This window comes from Rhamphochromis longiceps, linkage group LG20, assembly GCF_057381845.1.
Source record: "Rhamphochromis longiceps isolate RC_006_pf linkage group LG20, R_longiceps_female_GT1.1, whole genome shotgun sequence".
NCBI classification, from domain to species: domain Eukaryota; kingdom Metazoa; phylum Chordata; class Actinopteri; order Cichliformes; family Cichlidae; genus Rhamphochromis; species Rhamphochromis longiceps.
The window spans coordinates 31,925,859-31,940,086 of record NC_140576.1 but is presented as its reverse complement, the minus strand read 5'-3'; the positions used below and the strand labels follow the sequence as shown (position 1 = coordinate 31,940,086).

The 14,228-nt window shown below is 40.6% G+C and overlaps 1 protein-coding gene across 2 annotated transcripts in view; it reads left to right on the top strand.

The window, feature by feature from the left end:
- Positions 1–14,228, top strand: part of magi3a (membrane associated guanylate kinase, WW and PDZ domain containing 3a) — a 107,353-nt gene that overhangs the window by 86,715 nt on the left and 6,410 nt on the right. For both annotated transcript variants that reach the window (XM_085395037.1, XM_085395039.1), the window contains exons 8-17: positions 1,146–1,252; positions 5,329–5,538; positions 7,030–7,650; positions 9,449–9,480; positions 10,180–10,444; positions 11,164–11,258; positions 11,487–11,679; positions 12,797–13,012; positions 13,541–13,726; positions 13,853–13,946. In XM_085395037.1, the coding sequence (XP_085251163.1) occupies positions 1,146–1,252; positions 5,329–5,538; positions 7,030–7,650; positions 9,449–9,480; positions 10,180–10,444; positions 11,164–11,258; positions 11,487–11,679; positions 12,797–13,012; positions 13,541–13,726; positions 13,853–13,946 (2,019 nt within the window). The remainder of the gene's footprint in view (positions 1–1,145; positions 1,253–5,328; positions 5,539–7,029; positions 7,651–9,448; positions 9,481–10,179; positions 10,445–11,163; positions 11,259–11,486; positions 11,680–12,796; positions 13,013–13,540; positions 13,727–13,852; positions 13,947–14,228) is intronic.

Sequence of the window (14,228 nt, the reverse complement as noted above, 5' to 3'; positions counted from 1 at the left end):
GTGAATGAACGACCAAATGCAACGACGTGACGCAAAGTCTCACTGTGTCTACAAAACATGAGGCGTGGCAATCAAGGATTGAGAAAGTGAGACAGAGCAAAAGAGGAAATGACAGAAATGAAGGAAATAGAATGTTTATCTCTTCAGACATAATGGCGAGGGTATCTCTGTGCATGAGTCATACGCAGTAAGAGTGCAGAGTACCCATGCACACACACGCGCGCACACACACACGTATACAGTCAGTGTCTCAGCATGTGGCTGATTCACTGTGCAGCATCAATGCATTTTCTCTTCCTAAGGTGCTGTAATGGTGATTTACAACTGTTAAAGCTTATTATGCAGATGAGCTACCTCTCTCCATTACCATCTAACCGTGGAAGGACATTTCCCTTGGTAACAGGAAATGTTTAAGCACACAGGTGTGACTGCAAATCATTAATTGTTTTTAGATTAAGTTTCATGTTAAGTCCCCCAAGTATAGCTGCTGATCCTGGATTGGCAAAGCCTGGTTATATTAGGAAACTTCTGGAACGATACCACCTCAGTGCCTGTAATGTGAAAAAGGGCACATTTTTATTTCTGTCATTTTGCTGTTCATTAAGTCTTTTTATTCTCGCATTATGAGGCATTGAGCAGATGTTTATCCCAGCTATACAATATGGGCCCATAGCATGAAAGATTGCTACTGATTTCCTCCATGTAAATTCTCTCAGAATTCATTGGGCATGACAGTTAATTTATTTTTAATTAATGAGGTTTAGATATTCTCTCAAACCATTTAAATGTGCAGCAGTTCTGGCAAAGACAGGTTAAAGATTTTCGTAATGTATTTAGAACAGCTCACATATTATAAAGACAGCCTGTCTGCCTAGCACATGTTATGTCACAAACAGCCCTCCTATTCAAATCGCAGGTTTGCATGGCAGGCAAAGAACAGTATCTGCTCTTTGGACAAGCACTATTCAGCGATACCAAACGGTGAACCATCAGTTGGCAGCTCGGACTGTCAACTGACATGAGAAACTCAGTAATAGATCAACAGTATGCAATCGAAACAAAAAAACATTTATATTTTCAATGCACATTCTAGCTTTATCTAACATTCTGATTTTTGCTCATTTAATATTATATTCCCTGTACAGCCACATCAACCAGAAGACCCAGTTTGAAAATCCAGTAATGGAAGCTAAGAGAAAACCAAGTGTGGACACGCCCATTGCAGCACCTCCACAAGCTGCTACGCCCTCAGGTAACTGCACCTACAACGCTCGAGCCGCAGGCATATTAAAGTGGTTCATACACAAGGAAGGCTTGAGAACAAATTGTCAAATTTTGTCCGTTTTGTACAGAAAACTGTCAGTGTGGAGGAAAATGGGTACTTTCTTTGAAAATCCAGTCATTAGAAGTTGAAGTTTCAGCAACATTTGTAATGAAGAACAACTTTACTGCTTGACCACTGCATTTCAGCCTGTAGCCTTCATCAAGATCAACATTAAAATCCAGTCATTACCATTACTAAACACACGCTTGAAGAGTTTTATAGTAGACACATAGGTCTAAATTGCATTCTGAGATTTGAATTAGCAAAAGTTGCATTTACCTCAAAACTCAGGTCTTGTCTTTGTCGGTATTATAATACTTTAAATGTATCCAGTTATTTTGGGGATTAATTACAACCAACGTGCTTCTATAAAAGCTTTAGTCAAACATGTCCAATTTGGGCTCATGACAAATGTCTAAATCAGCCCTAAGATCAAAATTTGTTAGTTGAATCCAGAAATGGCTAAAATAGATTTTGACCCCTAAATATTGGCAAAAATGGCCCAATTGGGGGTAGGTGCTAATTTTCTGATGGTCACACTCCCCAAACTCGTCACCCTGGGTTGATTAAATTGGACTCATATGAATTCAAATTGTTGACAAATTTACAATAAAATACATGTTAGTAGGTGCTAAACATATGCAGTCATGTCTGAAAAGGGCAGCATATTCTTTCCCAATGCCCTGTTGAAGACATTGTGATCTGCAGAATTTCCACCACTGAAATACATTTAACCTTTGCATGTCCTTCATTGGTGCCCTAGCTTGTTCAGAAACTAAACAAGTGTGATGTCCATAGAGAGATGAACTAATATGTGATTATTTAACGTTTCATATAACGGCTTCCTTATCTAGACTTGATGAAATATTATGTAATGAAGCAGCCAGATGAAAAGCCAATGTTGAAATTTAAATTTGCGTGTATAAGTAATGGACATACATATAAAAGTTTTTACTACTCAACTATTTCAGTTGTCAGATTTGGATTCAGCTTTCATGTCAGATTCCATATGAAGAAGCAAGAAAACCTCTAAAAAGTTATTGACCTGATGGCTGTCTTACAGGAAATTCAATCATGAATCTTTAATTAAACAAAATGTTTTGTACTAGTGTGTCTTTGACTTATGGTAGTGGCGCTACAATCGATAGCTCAGGCAGTGGTAGTTTAACTCAGTAACTTCTCCACAGGGCGATTTTCCTTCATAAGATGCAATGCAGTCGACAGTATTATTAAGATGTCAGCTTTATAGTTCTAGCTTTTTGTTCAGCAAAGATATTTATATAGATTTGTGCATATATATATATATATATATATATATATATATATATATATATATATATATATATATATATATATATATATATATATATATATATATATATATATATATATATATATATATTATCAAAATACTGGGACACTTTTCATCTCCTTCATGTTAAGAAGTCTGTCTGGAAGATGTTCTAACAGTTGACAGGCTTCTGATAAACAGCCCATAGCCTCTGAAGCAATGATATTCAATTTGAATAATGGAACAGTGCTTCACTGGGCGGCAGAATTCATTTTGACAAGTAGATATGCTATAGGGCGGGTTCTGAGGTCTCTTTGAAATCCTTTTGCCACAGTCACTCATGGTAGTTGAAAGCCCTCTTTAGAACAGAGGGAGGGAGTTAAATAAGAGAGACAGAGAAGGAGAGAGAGGTGACTGCCGTTGAAAGTGACTTACAATCATAAATTGCATTTCCACTGGGTCATCTACTCATCATTTACCACCTGTGGGGAATGCTCCTGCTTGATGATCTAATCACCCTCTTCTCAGTAAATATAAAGGTCTGAGAGACAGAAGACTAGGTTGTTGTAAAATGTGCAAGAATTATAATGCTCTTCTGCGTGTGAACACAAAAGGCATGGCCTCATTTGTATTCAAACTAGCCTCTGTATTTCAGACACCCTTTGGACACAACTGTCTGCCTCAGTCGGTTGCACGCAGACCCCACCTCCCACAGCTGAGCCTTTCTGCAGTTTGTGGATGATATTGCTGCGTACCGCCGCCTCCAGCTTCGACTGCCTCCCCTGTGCTTGTTCTCCAAATTCCCACCCTTGTTAATGAGAATTAATGGCTAGTGGTCTTGTGCAAGTGTATGGACGTGCGTGAGGTGGCTTCTAAACACTGTTTTGACAAGGCTGGCTAACCTGACCTCCCAGACAATGCCGCAGAGCACAAGAGCAAAGCGCCGCCCTATGTTCAGCCATAATTATCATGCTGAGAATCCTGTCAGACATTTCATATAATCGCTTCACCCTAAGGAAACTTGACTGTCCCTTTGTGGCCTACAGCTTAATCAAGACCATGTAAACATGGCTTTGGTGTGTAGCTCCCTTTTCATCCCACTTGTGATTGTCTCTCTCCACTACTGTTATGCCAGTATTGCCTTCGAGGTGATTGTGCGAGAAAGACTGTTTCAGTATGTCGGAGCTATCTGACAGGGATTAGTTCCATCATAAATCATACTTATTACACACTTGTGCTCCAAGTTGTTCAGGAGAATTTCATGTTTTTGTACCTGCTTGCAAATCCTTGCTCAACATAGACTGACATTTGTTAGAATATCCCTTGTACTTGTCCGGCACTGACGCAGCAGTGTCATCTAAGTCATACTTGGCATAATCTTTTTTGTCTTTTCAGAGCGGTCACGTTCCTCTGCCAATTGCCATGCAATTATGCAAATCACAATCCCATGACACATTGAGAGTGGTGTAGGAGACAGGGGAAGGGGGGACTTCTATCTGTGCTCTCCCTAATGAGATTGATGTCCCAGCATCTATCAGTGTGGGAACTGCCAGAGTAGAAGCCCAGCACGCAGGGACAGAGCACATAACTCACAATCTCATAGGCACACACCACAGAGAAGGGCAAGCTCGGATTTAGTTAAAATTTCTCTCTTTCTGTCAAGGCTAACTCTATTTCTTGCTGTCTCTTTCTGTCTCATCACTCTTATCTTGCTCTCTTTTGCACAAATGCACACCTACACACACACACGCGCGCGCACACACTGTCTAATATAATTCTGTTCCTGTCTTCTATAAAAGCGCCCCATTTACACATCCTGCAGGCAACACAAAGGAAATTTGCAATGAAAAGTTTACCTGGAAAATGTCAGGTGCGTTTCAGGATGGATTTATCACTGCAGTGAAAAGAATTGGTTGTTTGCGGGGAGACTTGGGCAAACTTTAGGCATTTTGCAATAACTAGGTGTTTATTGGCTTTGTAAACAGAGCAGTGGTTTTGCAAGTTGTGTGTCTCTGTTTGTGTGTGCGCGTGTGATTTGTTGGAGTTTGCGCTCAAACTGTGAGTTCTTAGTGTTCATGTAATTACTAGCAGTAAGTGATGTGCTGTCAGACATGTTGTCACTGTGCGAGTATTGTTATGATGGTGACAGATGGCAATTTATGAGCAAGCGTTTCAGTGTCTCTTCCTATACTGGGCTCATTTTCGCATACACGTACAATTCCGTCTCACAAACTTTTGAACTACAGAGGCTTGCTGCATTCATGTGTAACTGACGCCACTGTGACTTCATTTACAGTTTAAAAGATGAAAAGACATCCAATTACTTTTAAACTGAAACTGTTTCCAGCAGGTAAACAGAAGCAATTAAGTGAATTTTGACACTTTTTTGCCTTCTGTAGAACACCAGGCAAAATTTTAAATGAACTAATCACATTGGAATCTGTTTATTTTGATGTGTTTAAACTAATATTCTTTAGAAATCAGGCCTTTTCCCAGCTGAAATGTAAATATGTTAGTTTTCAGTTGTTCATTTAGCCACTTCTGAAGCTTTTGCTGTCTGTACATGTGTTCTGTCCGAACATTTTTGTGTGTGGAATTGAAAGCATGGTGTAAAGAATGTGTTCACACCCCAAACATTTAGTGCAATAATTTTACTGAGCGTACTTGTGATATTAGATCATTAATGATTACCTTCTGTCTACGTCTCCTTTAGGTTCCACAGCAGAGGAGCCTGGCAGGGGAATGTGGGGGTTTACTCGAGATCCAACTCAGTTGCAGGGCAACATACTTAAGACAGCACTTAGAAAAAGCCCCCAGGGCTTTGGATTCACCATTATTGGCGGAGACCGACCTGACGAGTTCCTCCAGGTCAAAAACGTCCTGCCAGATGGGCCTGCAGCACATGACAAGAAGATTGCCTCAGGTAACATTCCCCACAGACATAATGTTTTTTAAGTATCTGGTTCGCATGCTGTTTTAACAGTTGGAGACCACCCTGCTGTAATTTGTTTCCATGATGCAAGGTAATACAATTGTTTAAAAGCAAAGTCAACAAAATCCAGTGTCACATTCACGTGTACACGGGTAACTGTGCATGGCATTTATCTTTATTCACGCAGTAACACTTAAGCTGTGCATTAGCATACATTCTGTACATAATACAGCTTAATGTGCCCTTTGTGTACACACAAATAAACACATTCGGAGGCAAAAAACCGAACAGGCACTTCACTCTGAATATCACATTGCTTGATCAAGCAAAGACAAATGTTTATAGGCAGTGTTCAGTGGAGCAGCTCGAAAAATAGAGAAGTCATCAATAAACCCGTGTGTAGTTTATAGTAGAGGCTCACATTTTATACGCACTCGTATATTAAAAATGTAATTAGCCTGCATTCAGGCAGCGTGGCTGCAGGTTGACATGTGTGCTTATGTAAAAACAGGGGATGTATATGAGTCTGCCATGTAGTGTGTTTTGCAAGTGGCACAGTAAGTTCTTTATTGTTGCATGTTCTAGTTCTGTGATCACATGCATGGTGACTGTATTAATTTGAAGTATGTTACTGTGTAATGCCTTAAGATTCACATTACCGTAGTATTGATTGCCGAGCCATTGCGACTGCTGAGAATCAACTTAAGAGTGGAGCAAAGAGAATAATTATTTTCAGTGTTTCATTTCCCTTGAGAAGGAGGGTAATTGACTATAACAAAAGATGAATGTAATTAATTTCATTGGGTTTTAATTGCAAGCAGTAGACTGTAACATCTTCAAGTAGGTTTTTTTTTTTCATTTCTGAGTATTGGCCTACGGCATTTATTTATGCTAAAGGTTGAGTGTTTGAACTTTGTGAGAAAATATATTTCGCTTAGCTTTTTGAATATGTAGCTGTTGAACTAATCGTATGAGCGACATGTAGTTGGTCTGAACAAGCAACAAACTGGAATATGAAGCTCACTCACGAGAGTGAAAACGTAGCCTTTGTTTTTTCTTTGGTAAAGTATCGATTGTGTGGGTGGGCAATCCACCTCTGGGCATCTAGCCACCTAGCTAGTCAGCAATTCAGCTGCTTATCCAGACCTATATCTGGGGCAGGCCAGGGGTGATTAGAGTCTATCCTTTACAGTACATGGAGATAAAAGGAGGAAAAAGAAAACACGTCAATGACCTCGTTTTATTTTTCTCTCTCGCACACTCCCTCCTCCCCCGTTAACATGTTTGAATTTTTTAAGATATAGGAGTCTACTTATGTAATCCAATTGCATAATTGCGCTTATCCCCATGTCTTTTTATTGGTGTATTGTTGTAATAGTACTTTTCAAAATTTCCTTTGGCATGGTGATGAATACAGAAATTTAAATTTTGTCCAATTTTTTTCATGTCACAAATGTGTAAAAGCTTTTTGTTCTTCTTTAGGTGACGTAATTGTGGACATTAATGGGACATGCGTGCTGGGAAAGACTCATGCTGATGTCGTGCAGATGTTCCAGTCTATCCCAGTCAATCAGTATGTGGACATGGTCCTGTGTCGGGGCTACCCTCTGCCAGAGGACACCAGCAATAGTGAGGAGGCATCGAGCAACCTCAGTGCCTCTAAGGACACTTCTCCTTCCCCTTCGACACCACAAGACCTCAATTATGCTGTCAACGATGGAGCAACCCTTTCTCGGCAGACTGCGTCAGTGCCACCTATGACCAACGGAGGACGCCACCACCATCCTCATTCCCATCAACACCACCACCTTCCACATGCCCTTAATCAAGAAGGGCCTGACCCTACTCTATTACAGCCGGAGCTGGTGAGTGTGCCCTTGGTGAAAGGCCCGGGAGGTTTTGGCTTTGCTATAGCGGATTGCCCCCTGGGACAAAAGGTAAAGATGATCCTGGACGCCCAGTGGTGCCGCGGCTTGTTGAAGGGTGATGTTATCAAGGAGATCAACAGACAGAATGTCCAAACTTTGAGCCACTCGCAGGTGGTCGACATCCTCAAAGACCTGCCTGTGGGCAGTGAGGTCAACGTGCTGGTGCTTAGAGGAGGTGAGTCAGCAATGATGAAAGTTCACTTTGCTGCTATTGTACTATTGTACATTTCTGCTGCAGGTAAGCCTGCAACACTGACATTATAGAAGGATATCACAGGTGGTGAGTTTACAGTACGTATGTTGTGACATCGCTGATGTCTATATTAATCTGCTGTTTAGACAAAATACAGGCGTTAGTGCTATTTAGACCCACGTTTCTGAAGTTACTTTAATCCTCACTCACCTTTACGCCACCTGTTCTATTTCTTTACTTTCTTTTGGCCAAAAGAAAACACAGAGCGTAACAGTCTGGTGAACAGTCTGCTTCCATTTGTAAATAATTTCCTGCGAGAAAGTGAGACATTGTCAAAGATATTTCAACTGTAGAAGAGGTGAGATTTAATGTAATGCACAATGTTTTAATTTAAAAATAACAGCACGCATTGTGGTGTTCAGTAGGTGTTGCTTGAATACACAGACTCTCCCAATGTTAAATAAAGTAATTTCACGCTCTGGTCTACACCAGCTCTGCATCATCCACCATGCACTTTCCCAAACAGGGAGGAAGTCATGCTTAGTCACATGATGAGCTATGCTAGGAAGGTGCAAATAGATGGCAGTTTTGGTGATTCACTTGCTGCCTGGAGAGAAAGTGAGAGGGGAGGTAGGAGTGATGGAGCACAGTGAATAATGATTGCCCTACTTCTTACTTCTTACTTTCACAGATTTGAAGGGCTTGTTCCTTTATGCCTTTACTGCAGTGCAGTAGCCTAGATTCAAGAGATCAGTGTTGCACCCACATATCAGATGTGCACAGCTGGGGTCTACGTTGAGCTCCAGGGGGTTGTAGTTTGTGTGTATGCTGCTGTGCCAGCCTGATATGCATTTTTTAATTGCAGTGCATATGGAGGATTTGTGTGTTAATGTTTAAAAAAAAGCAGATCATAGCTTTCCAGGACTAAAAGGAGTAGTGCCGCAGGGCTTCCCTCAGGTCACCTATGGACTGGGATTAGGGTAGGCTTTACTCCCAGCCGGGGGCTAGAACTACCTTCTAATGACAGCAGAGCAGTGAGAAATGAAACAGGAAATTATTTGGCCTTGCTCCCTATACTGGATTTAAATCTGGAAATGAGACAAAGTGCCCTTCCCCATGGGTTGTGTTCTGAACTCAGTATCTGAGATATGATATGATCAGAGATTGTGAAAATGGAGATATTGCCAGTGAATTTTTACATAATATTGGAAATGGGGGGGGGGGGGGGGAACTAAATGTTTTTTTATTAAATCGATGCCAGTAATTGTCTTTGTGATAAATTGATTTGATGAAAATTCAAATTTGAAAAGCTTCAGTGTTTATGCTGCTCTAGTAATGTAGCTAACAGCTGGCAGGTTTAAACCACAGAAATGCATGTTTTCCCATGGCTTAAGGTCATCTGTCTCTCATCCCATAAACCGTTCATGCAACTGGAGTCTACTGCCCCCTACTGGTTTACTTACACTCTGGTTCACATTCTGCTCTGTGACCATGACCATGTCAGAGAGAACAAAAGCTAAATCTGAAACCTATGAGCAAGTTCACCGTGTGAGTCGGTGGAGAAGAAGGTGCAGATTCTGTATAAGAACCGAGAGAGGGTTTAGTCTTGACATTCAACCACTTCAGGCCAAAAGTTCAAATCTGTAGTAGAGTGAAGAAAATGCAAAATGCAACTCGTCCTTAAATAATTTAATCTGATGTAAGCAGATGTTGGCAGATGTTTGCTGTTGTGTTGTTAATGACGTCACTTTAATTCCCACTTCTGTCTCTCTGCTCACAGGTCAGACGTCTCCAGTGAAGTCACTGAAACCAGTAAGTTTTCTGTCAGTTCAAATCCATTTTGTATGATGAAAAAAATAGACTCTGCTGCTAAAACTGCTGATGAATTATTAAACCAGAAAACTTTTGTCTTGGTTACCCGCAAGCCCCAGCGTGTAAACGTGTGCGTGCTGTAGTAGCTGCTGTTAGAAGCATCATTCAGGGAGCCCACATTAGCCAGGCTGTTATTTCTGGAACTGCATGTGGGTAAATATGCTGGCTTCTGGCAAACGGCAACTTAGCATCCCTCTGTGTATGGGTGTTTAAGATGATATGCCATGTTCAACAGCTTGTTCCTCTGCTACTCCTCCATGATGCACTCTTAAAATAGAGAGTGTTGGGGCACCGACAGGCTTACTCATACTGTTTTATTTGTTCAATGCATAATTATTTAGATCTGTATGGATGTACTATTTTATTTTCTTTCATTTTATGCCGGTGGAGTAGTTTGTCACTCTGGACAAGCTTTAATGATTTTTTTCCCTCCATTAGCTACCTTCCTACTTTAGACATAAATCATTGCTATAGTATAGAATACCTTTTATTAAATAACCTGCAGACATAATACAATGATGCTGAACACATTGGCAAAAAATATGTAATATATAATCCATTAGTTTAATGGATGATTGCCTTATAATGAGCTCGTGCTTTACCATCTTGTATATCACATTGCTTGTCTCTATGTTGTAGTGCACAGGTCCCATGTCTCACGGAGTAGCCCAGCCTACTTCACACCAGGCACCTCATTCGGTGCCCCAACAAATGGTCCATCCGTTCCCTCAGCCCACGATGCAGCAGCAGAGGCAGGAGATGATCAGCAGCACAGAGACCCTAAGTCAGCCTGAGGCATCCCCCAATGCATCAACGTTCTCCTCCAGCACCCTGCGCTCAGCTTCACCCAAACCAGATGCATCTGAGCTCTACCTCAAGTCCAAGGCCATTCTAGACAGCAAGCGTAAGTACAAGAGTACTTATACTTACACAGTTTACAGTAGTAAACTTTACTACAGATGCAAAGATTTATTTAATTCATTCATGTTTTTTAACGTATTTTTTGGATTAGTGAAATTAACAAGTTACCGGTGTCAATGCTGATTCAAATTGCTACTTTGTGTTTCATTATTACACAAAGAAATCAAATCCTCAGATGTGCAATTCTAAAACCAGCTTACAGTCTTTTGCAAATGCTAACACACTTGTTACTGAATTTCGGGGACACAGAAGCCAAATACGACACAAAAAGACGCAAACGTCTTACTCCTATGTCACAACGAAATACTGCAATCAAAATAATACAGTCAAAACATTTTTGAATCAAATCTGTGCACATGCACCACATGAATTACTTATAGACCACAAACACAGACAAAAAGATTCTGCCACCTCCTGTTAGCGTCTGACAACATCATCTCATTAACATCGCTAGCAGTGTCATCTCTGGCTCGGCAAGAGGGAAAATATTGCTCTAGAGTTTCCAAAAACAGCTGACCTAGTTTAGATTGCTTAATCTCAGATTGCCTTGTGGTCAGCATGCGTTTTTCTTATGTATAGGTGTGTTGTTGCCCATGTCAAGTATCTAGGTGTTTTCCTGATGGTCATGAGAGATTTCATTCTTGCAGTTAATGAATATTTTTCATCAGTTTTTACCAATTATATTTTCTTTTCTCTGTGCAGCTCCCAATACAAAGGACCTGGATGTATTCATCAAAAGGAATCAGGAATCAGGCTTTGGCTTTAGAGTCCTTGGGGGCGAGGGACCAGATCAGCCAGTAAGTCGGAGGCCAGCATCCATTTAAAAGTACTGTTGGAGACCCTCAGTCATAAGAGCAGCAGACTGACACCAAATTGAAGCTGAATTCTGTTGATTTAATATTAACTGAAAGTTTCTTTTCCCATCTCTGGAAATGGTATTATGAAAATACCAGCCAGTCTGTGTCATGAATCTCCCTCAGATCGGTATATTTAGCTATGTCTCTTACACCATCTTACTTCCACAGGTATATATTGGTGCCATTGTGCCACTCGGTGCAGCTGAGAAGGACGGGCGCTTGCGGGCAGGGGATGAGCTACTTTGTATAGATGGCGTGCCAGTCAAGGGCAAATCCCACAAACAAGTGCTGGAGCTGATGACCAATGCTGCTCGTAATGGCCAAGTCATGCTTACAGTCCGCAGGAAACTAGCATACACAGGTTGGTCTGCTTCTGAATAATCAGCTCCGCATTCCTCTGAGGGCACAGAAAGCGTGGCTTCTTGCTCACTCCTTTGGCTTATATAGGTATGCTAGAGGAGAACCTTTGAGGGAAAGCTTTGATCTGGATTTTTTTTCCATTAATCCTTTAAATTCGTTGTGGTAGATTTTCTCTGACTGAAATGAAGTTTGTCAAAAATGGACTTTTTAAGATGCTACTCTATGCTGTAATTTTCCTGAAAGGGAAAAGATGGAATTTTAAGGACGGTTAATTTATTTTAATCATGGGAGGTGAATTCCAGGTTTCATCTTGAATCAAAATGGGCATAAAGTGGAAACAAGAAAAGAAGATTATTTGCTCTCTGTTTATCTGTCAAGGATGATTGCAGTTGTGTGAAAAGCACTGAAGATTAGATCAGCTGGTAGAGTTAAATCTCAAAGGATGGAAAAAATGCTGACTCTTCTTTCTTTTTTCTTTTTTTTTAACTGCACATACCCTGCTGCATCCTGGCTGGTTTACCCCACCGATAGCCATTCCATGAATAGAACAAGCACTTTTTGAAATTACTACAGATTTGATGTATCACAACAACAGCTTGATCACATTGCAAAAAATTAAGCATCAATCATGTGAGGGTTTATGCTTTCAAAGCAGGGGGCTTAGAAAGCGATTCACTGATGCTGGCTTGCAAAACAGAGACTCAGCAAAACAAACATACAATGAAGAGAGATGGAGGTTGCTTAGCTTGTCTTATGAATAACAAATTGGAAAGGCCTTTTATCTCAACTGTAGAGCTGACGGTCTTTCATTTAATGTGGGTAAGACATGCTGCAGAAAGGCTTCTTTGATAAAGCCCCTGCTTCTGCATTATTTACAGAAGGATCTCTGCAAGAGCAAATCAGAAAGATTTTGTCAAGTAATTGTTATTGGTTTAAATTTATGTTAACTAAATCAGACTGCTCATACTTAACGTGTGTTGGTAGAATCATTCTGAAATGTTAATATATTGCATCTTTTTTAATCAGTCCTAGAAATGAAGTCCAAATTTGCTACAATGCTAAGCATTTGTGTTTTAATATTTTTGTACCGTTTTTTTGTTTTTGTTTTTTTTTTAAAGATGGTGGAGGAGAAGATGACAACAACCAGCAGCCCCAGCAGGTTGCATCTGCTTTGGTCAACAGCTCTCCCAAGATGCCTCGTACTGAAGCACCAAGCATCATCCAGCCTGCTCAGCCTACCCGTCCTGAGCGCTTTGATGTTACTCTGCAGCGCAAAGACAACGAAGGCTTTGGCTTTGTCATCCTCACGTCAAAGAACAAGCCCCCACCTGGAGGTTAGAAATAAATAAAATCAATAAATCCTTAAAAATGAAATCCTATATTGTGTTTTTACTTTTTGGAACAACAAAATCTTTTAAACATCAAACACATTTCCAGCAAAATCTGTTACTTATTGACATTTAGTTATGCTAGTGGAGAACATGTAGGGAGGGAAGCGTTAAAGTCATTTTTGAAAGGATTGTCCTGAAATAATCGCAAACAATAAATTCCCTTTTCAGATAAGAAATGCTATTTTCATACTGTTAATATTCAAATACTTCCAAAGCTGATGGCACAAATTGTTAATCTTAGCTATTCTCTGTAAAGAGCTTATTGGGTATGTGCTCAACTAAGACTGAGTGTAACATAAGTCATAAACTGATATGTTAGCATGTGCGTAATGCTTTTACATGATGTGCAGGACATCACATAAAGGCATTATGTGTTCTTACTTAAAATTTGGTCTCTAAATGTTGGGCTCATAGAGTTGCATAAACATCCCACACTGCAGACTGTCATTTCTCTGATTTGCTCTCTTCCAGTTATACCTCACAAAATTGGTCGTATTATTGAAGGCAGCCCTACAGACCGTATAGGTCAAATGAAGGTGGGAGACCGTATTTCTGCTGTCAACGGCCGCTCCATCATGGAGCTTTCACACAACGATATTGTTCAACTCATCAAGGATGCTGGAAACATTGTCACTCTTACTGTTGTGCCTGAAGATGGTGAGTTGACACAGACCAAGTCACAGTGTTGCTGCGCTGTTCTTTTGTCATTGTTTGCTTTGTTTTTTAACTGCATTTTCCGGGAATAAGATCATGAGGAATCTTGGCACACTTTTACTTTTACAGACAGCGCTCCTCCGTCTGGAACAAATTCAGCCAAGCAGAGCCCTTCGGCACAACACAGAGCTGTAGGCCAACAGCCTCCCAGCTACCAAGACAGGTAAACGATTATACACGCATACTCCCACACAAGCTTGAGCATCCACACAGGCTTGCCAGTATTCCCCTTTGAAATACTAAGTCCACTGGAGACAATCTAATACAGGTTCTGCCACTTGAACCATAAATTAGCCCCAATCCTCTCAAAGCGCCTTCGGTTTTGTGCTGCAATGTGGCCCATTACTATCTCTTGTGCCTCACACACTCCTCGTTATCCAAAAAGACAGAAAATCCCCCTGTGGTCACCCTTTGGATGGTGAAGCAAAGGAAAAGAGACAGATTA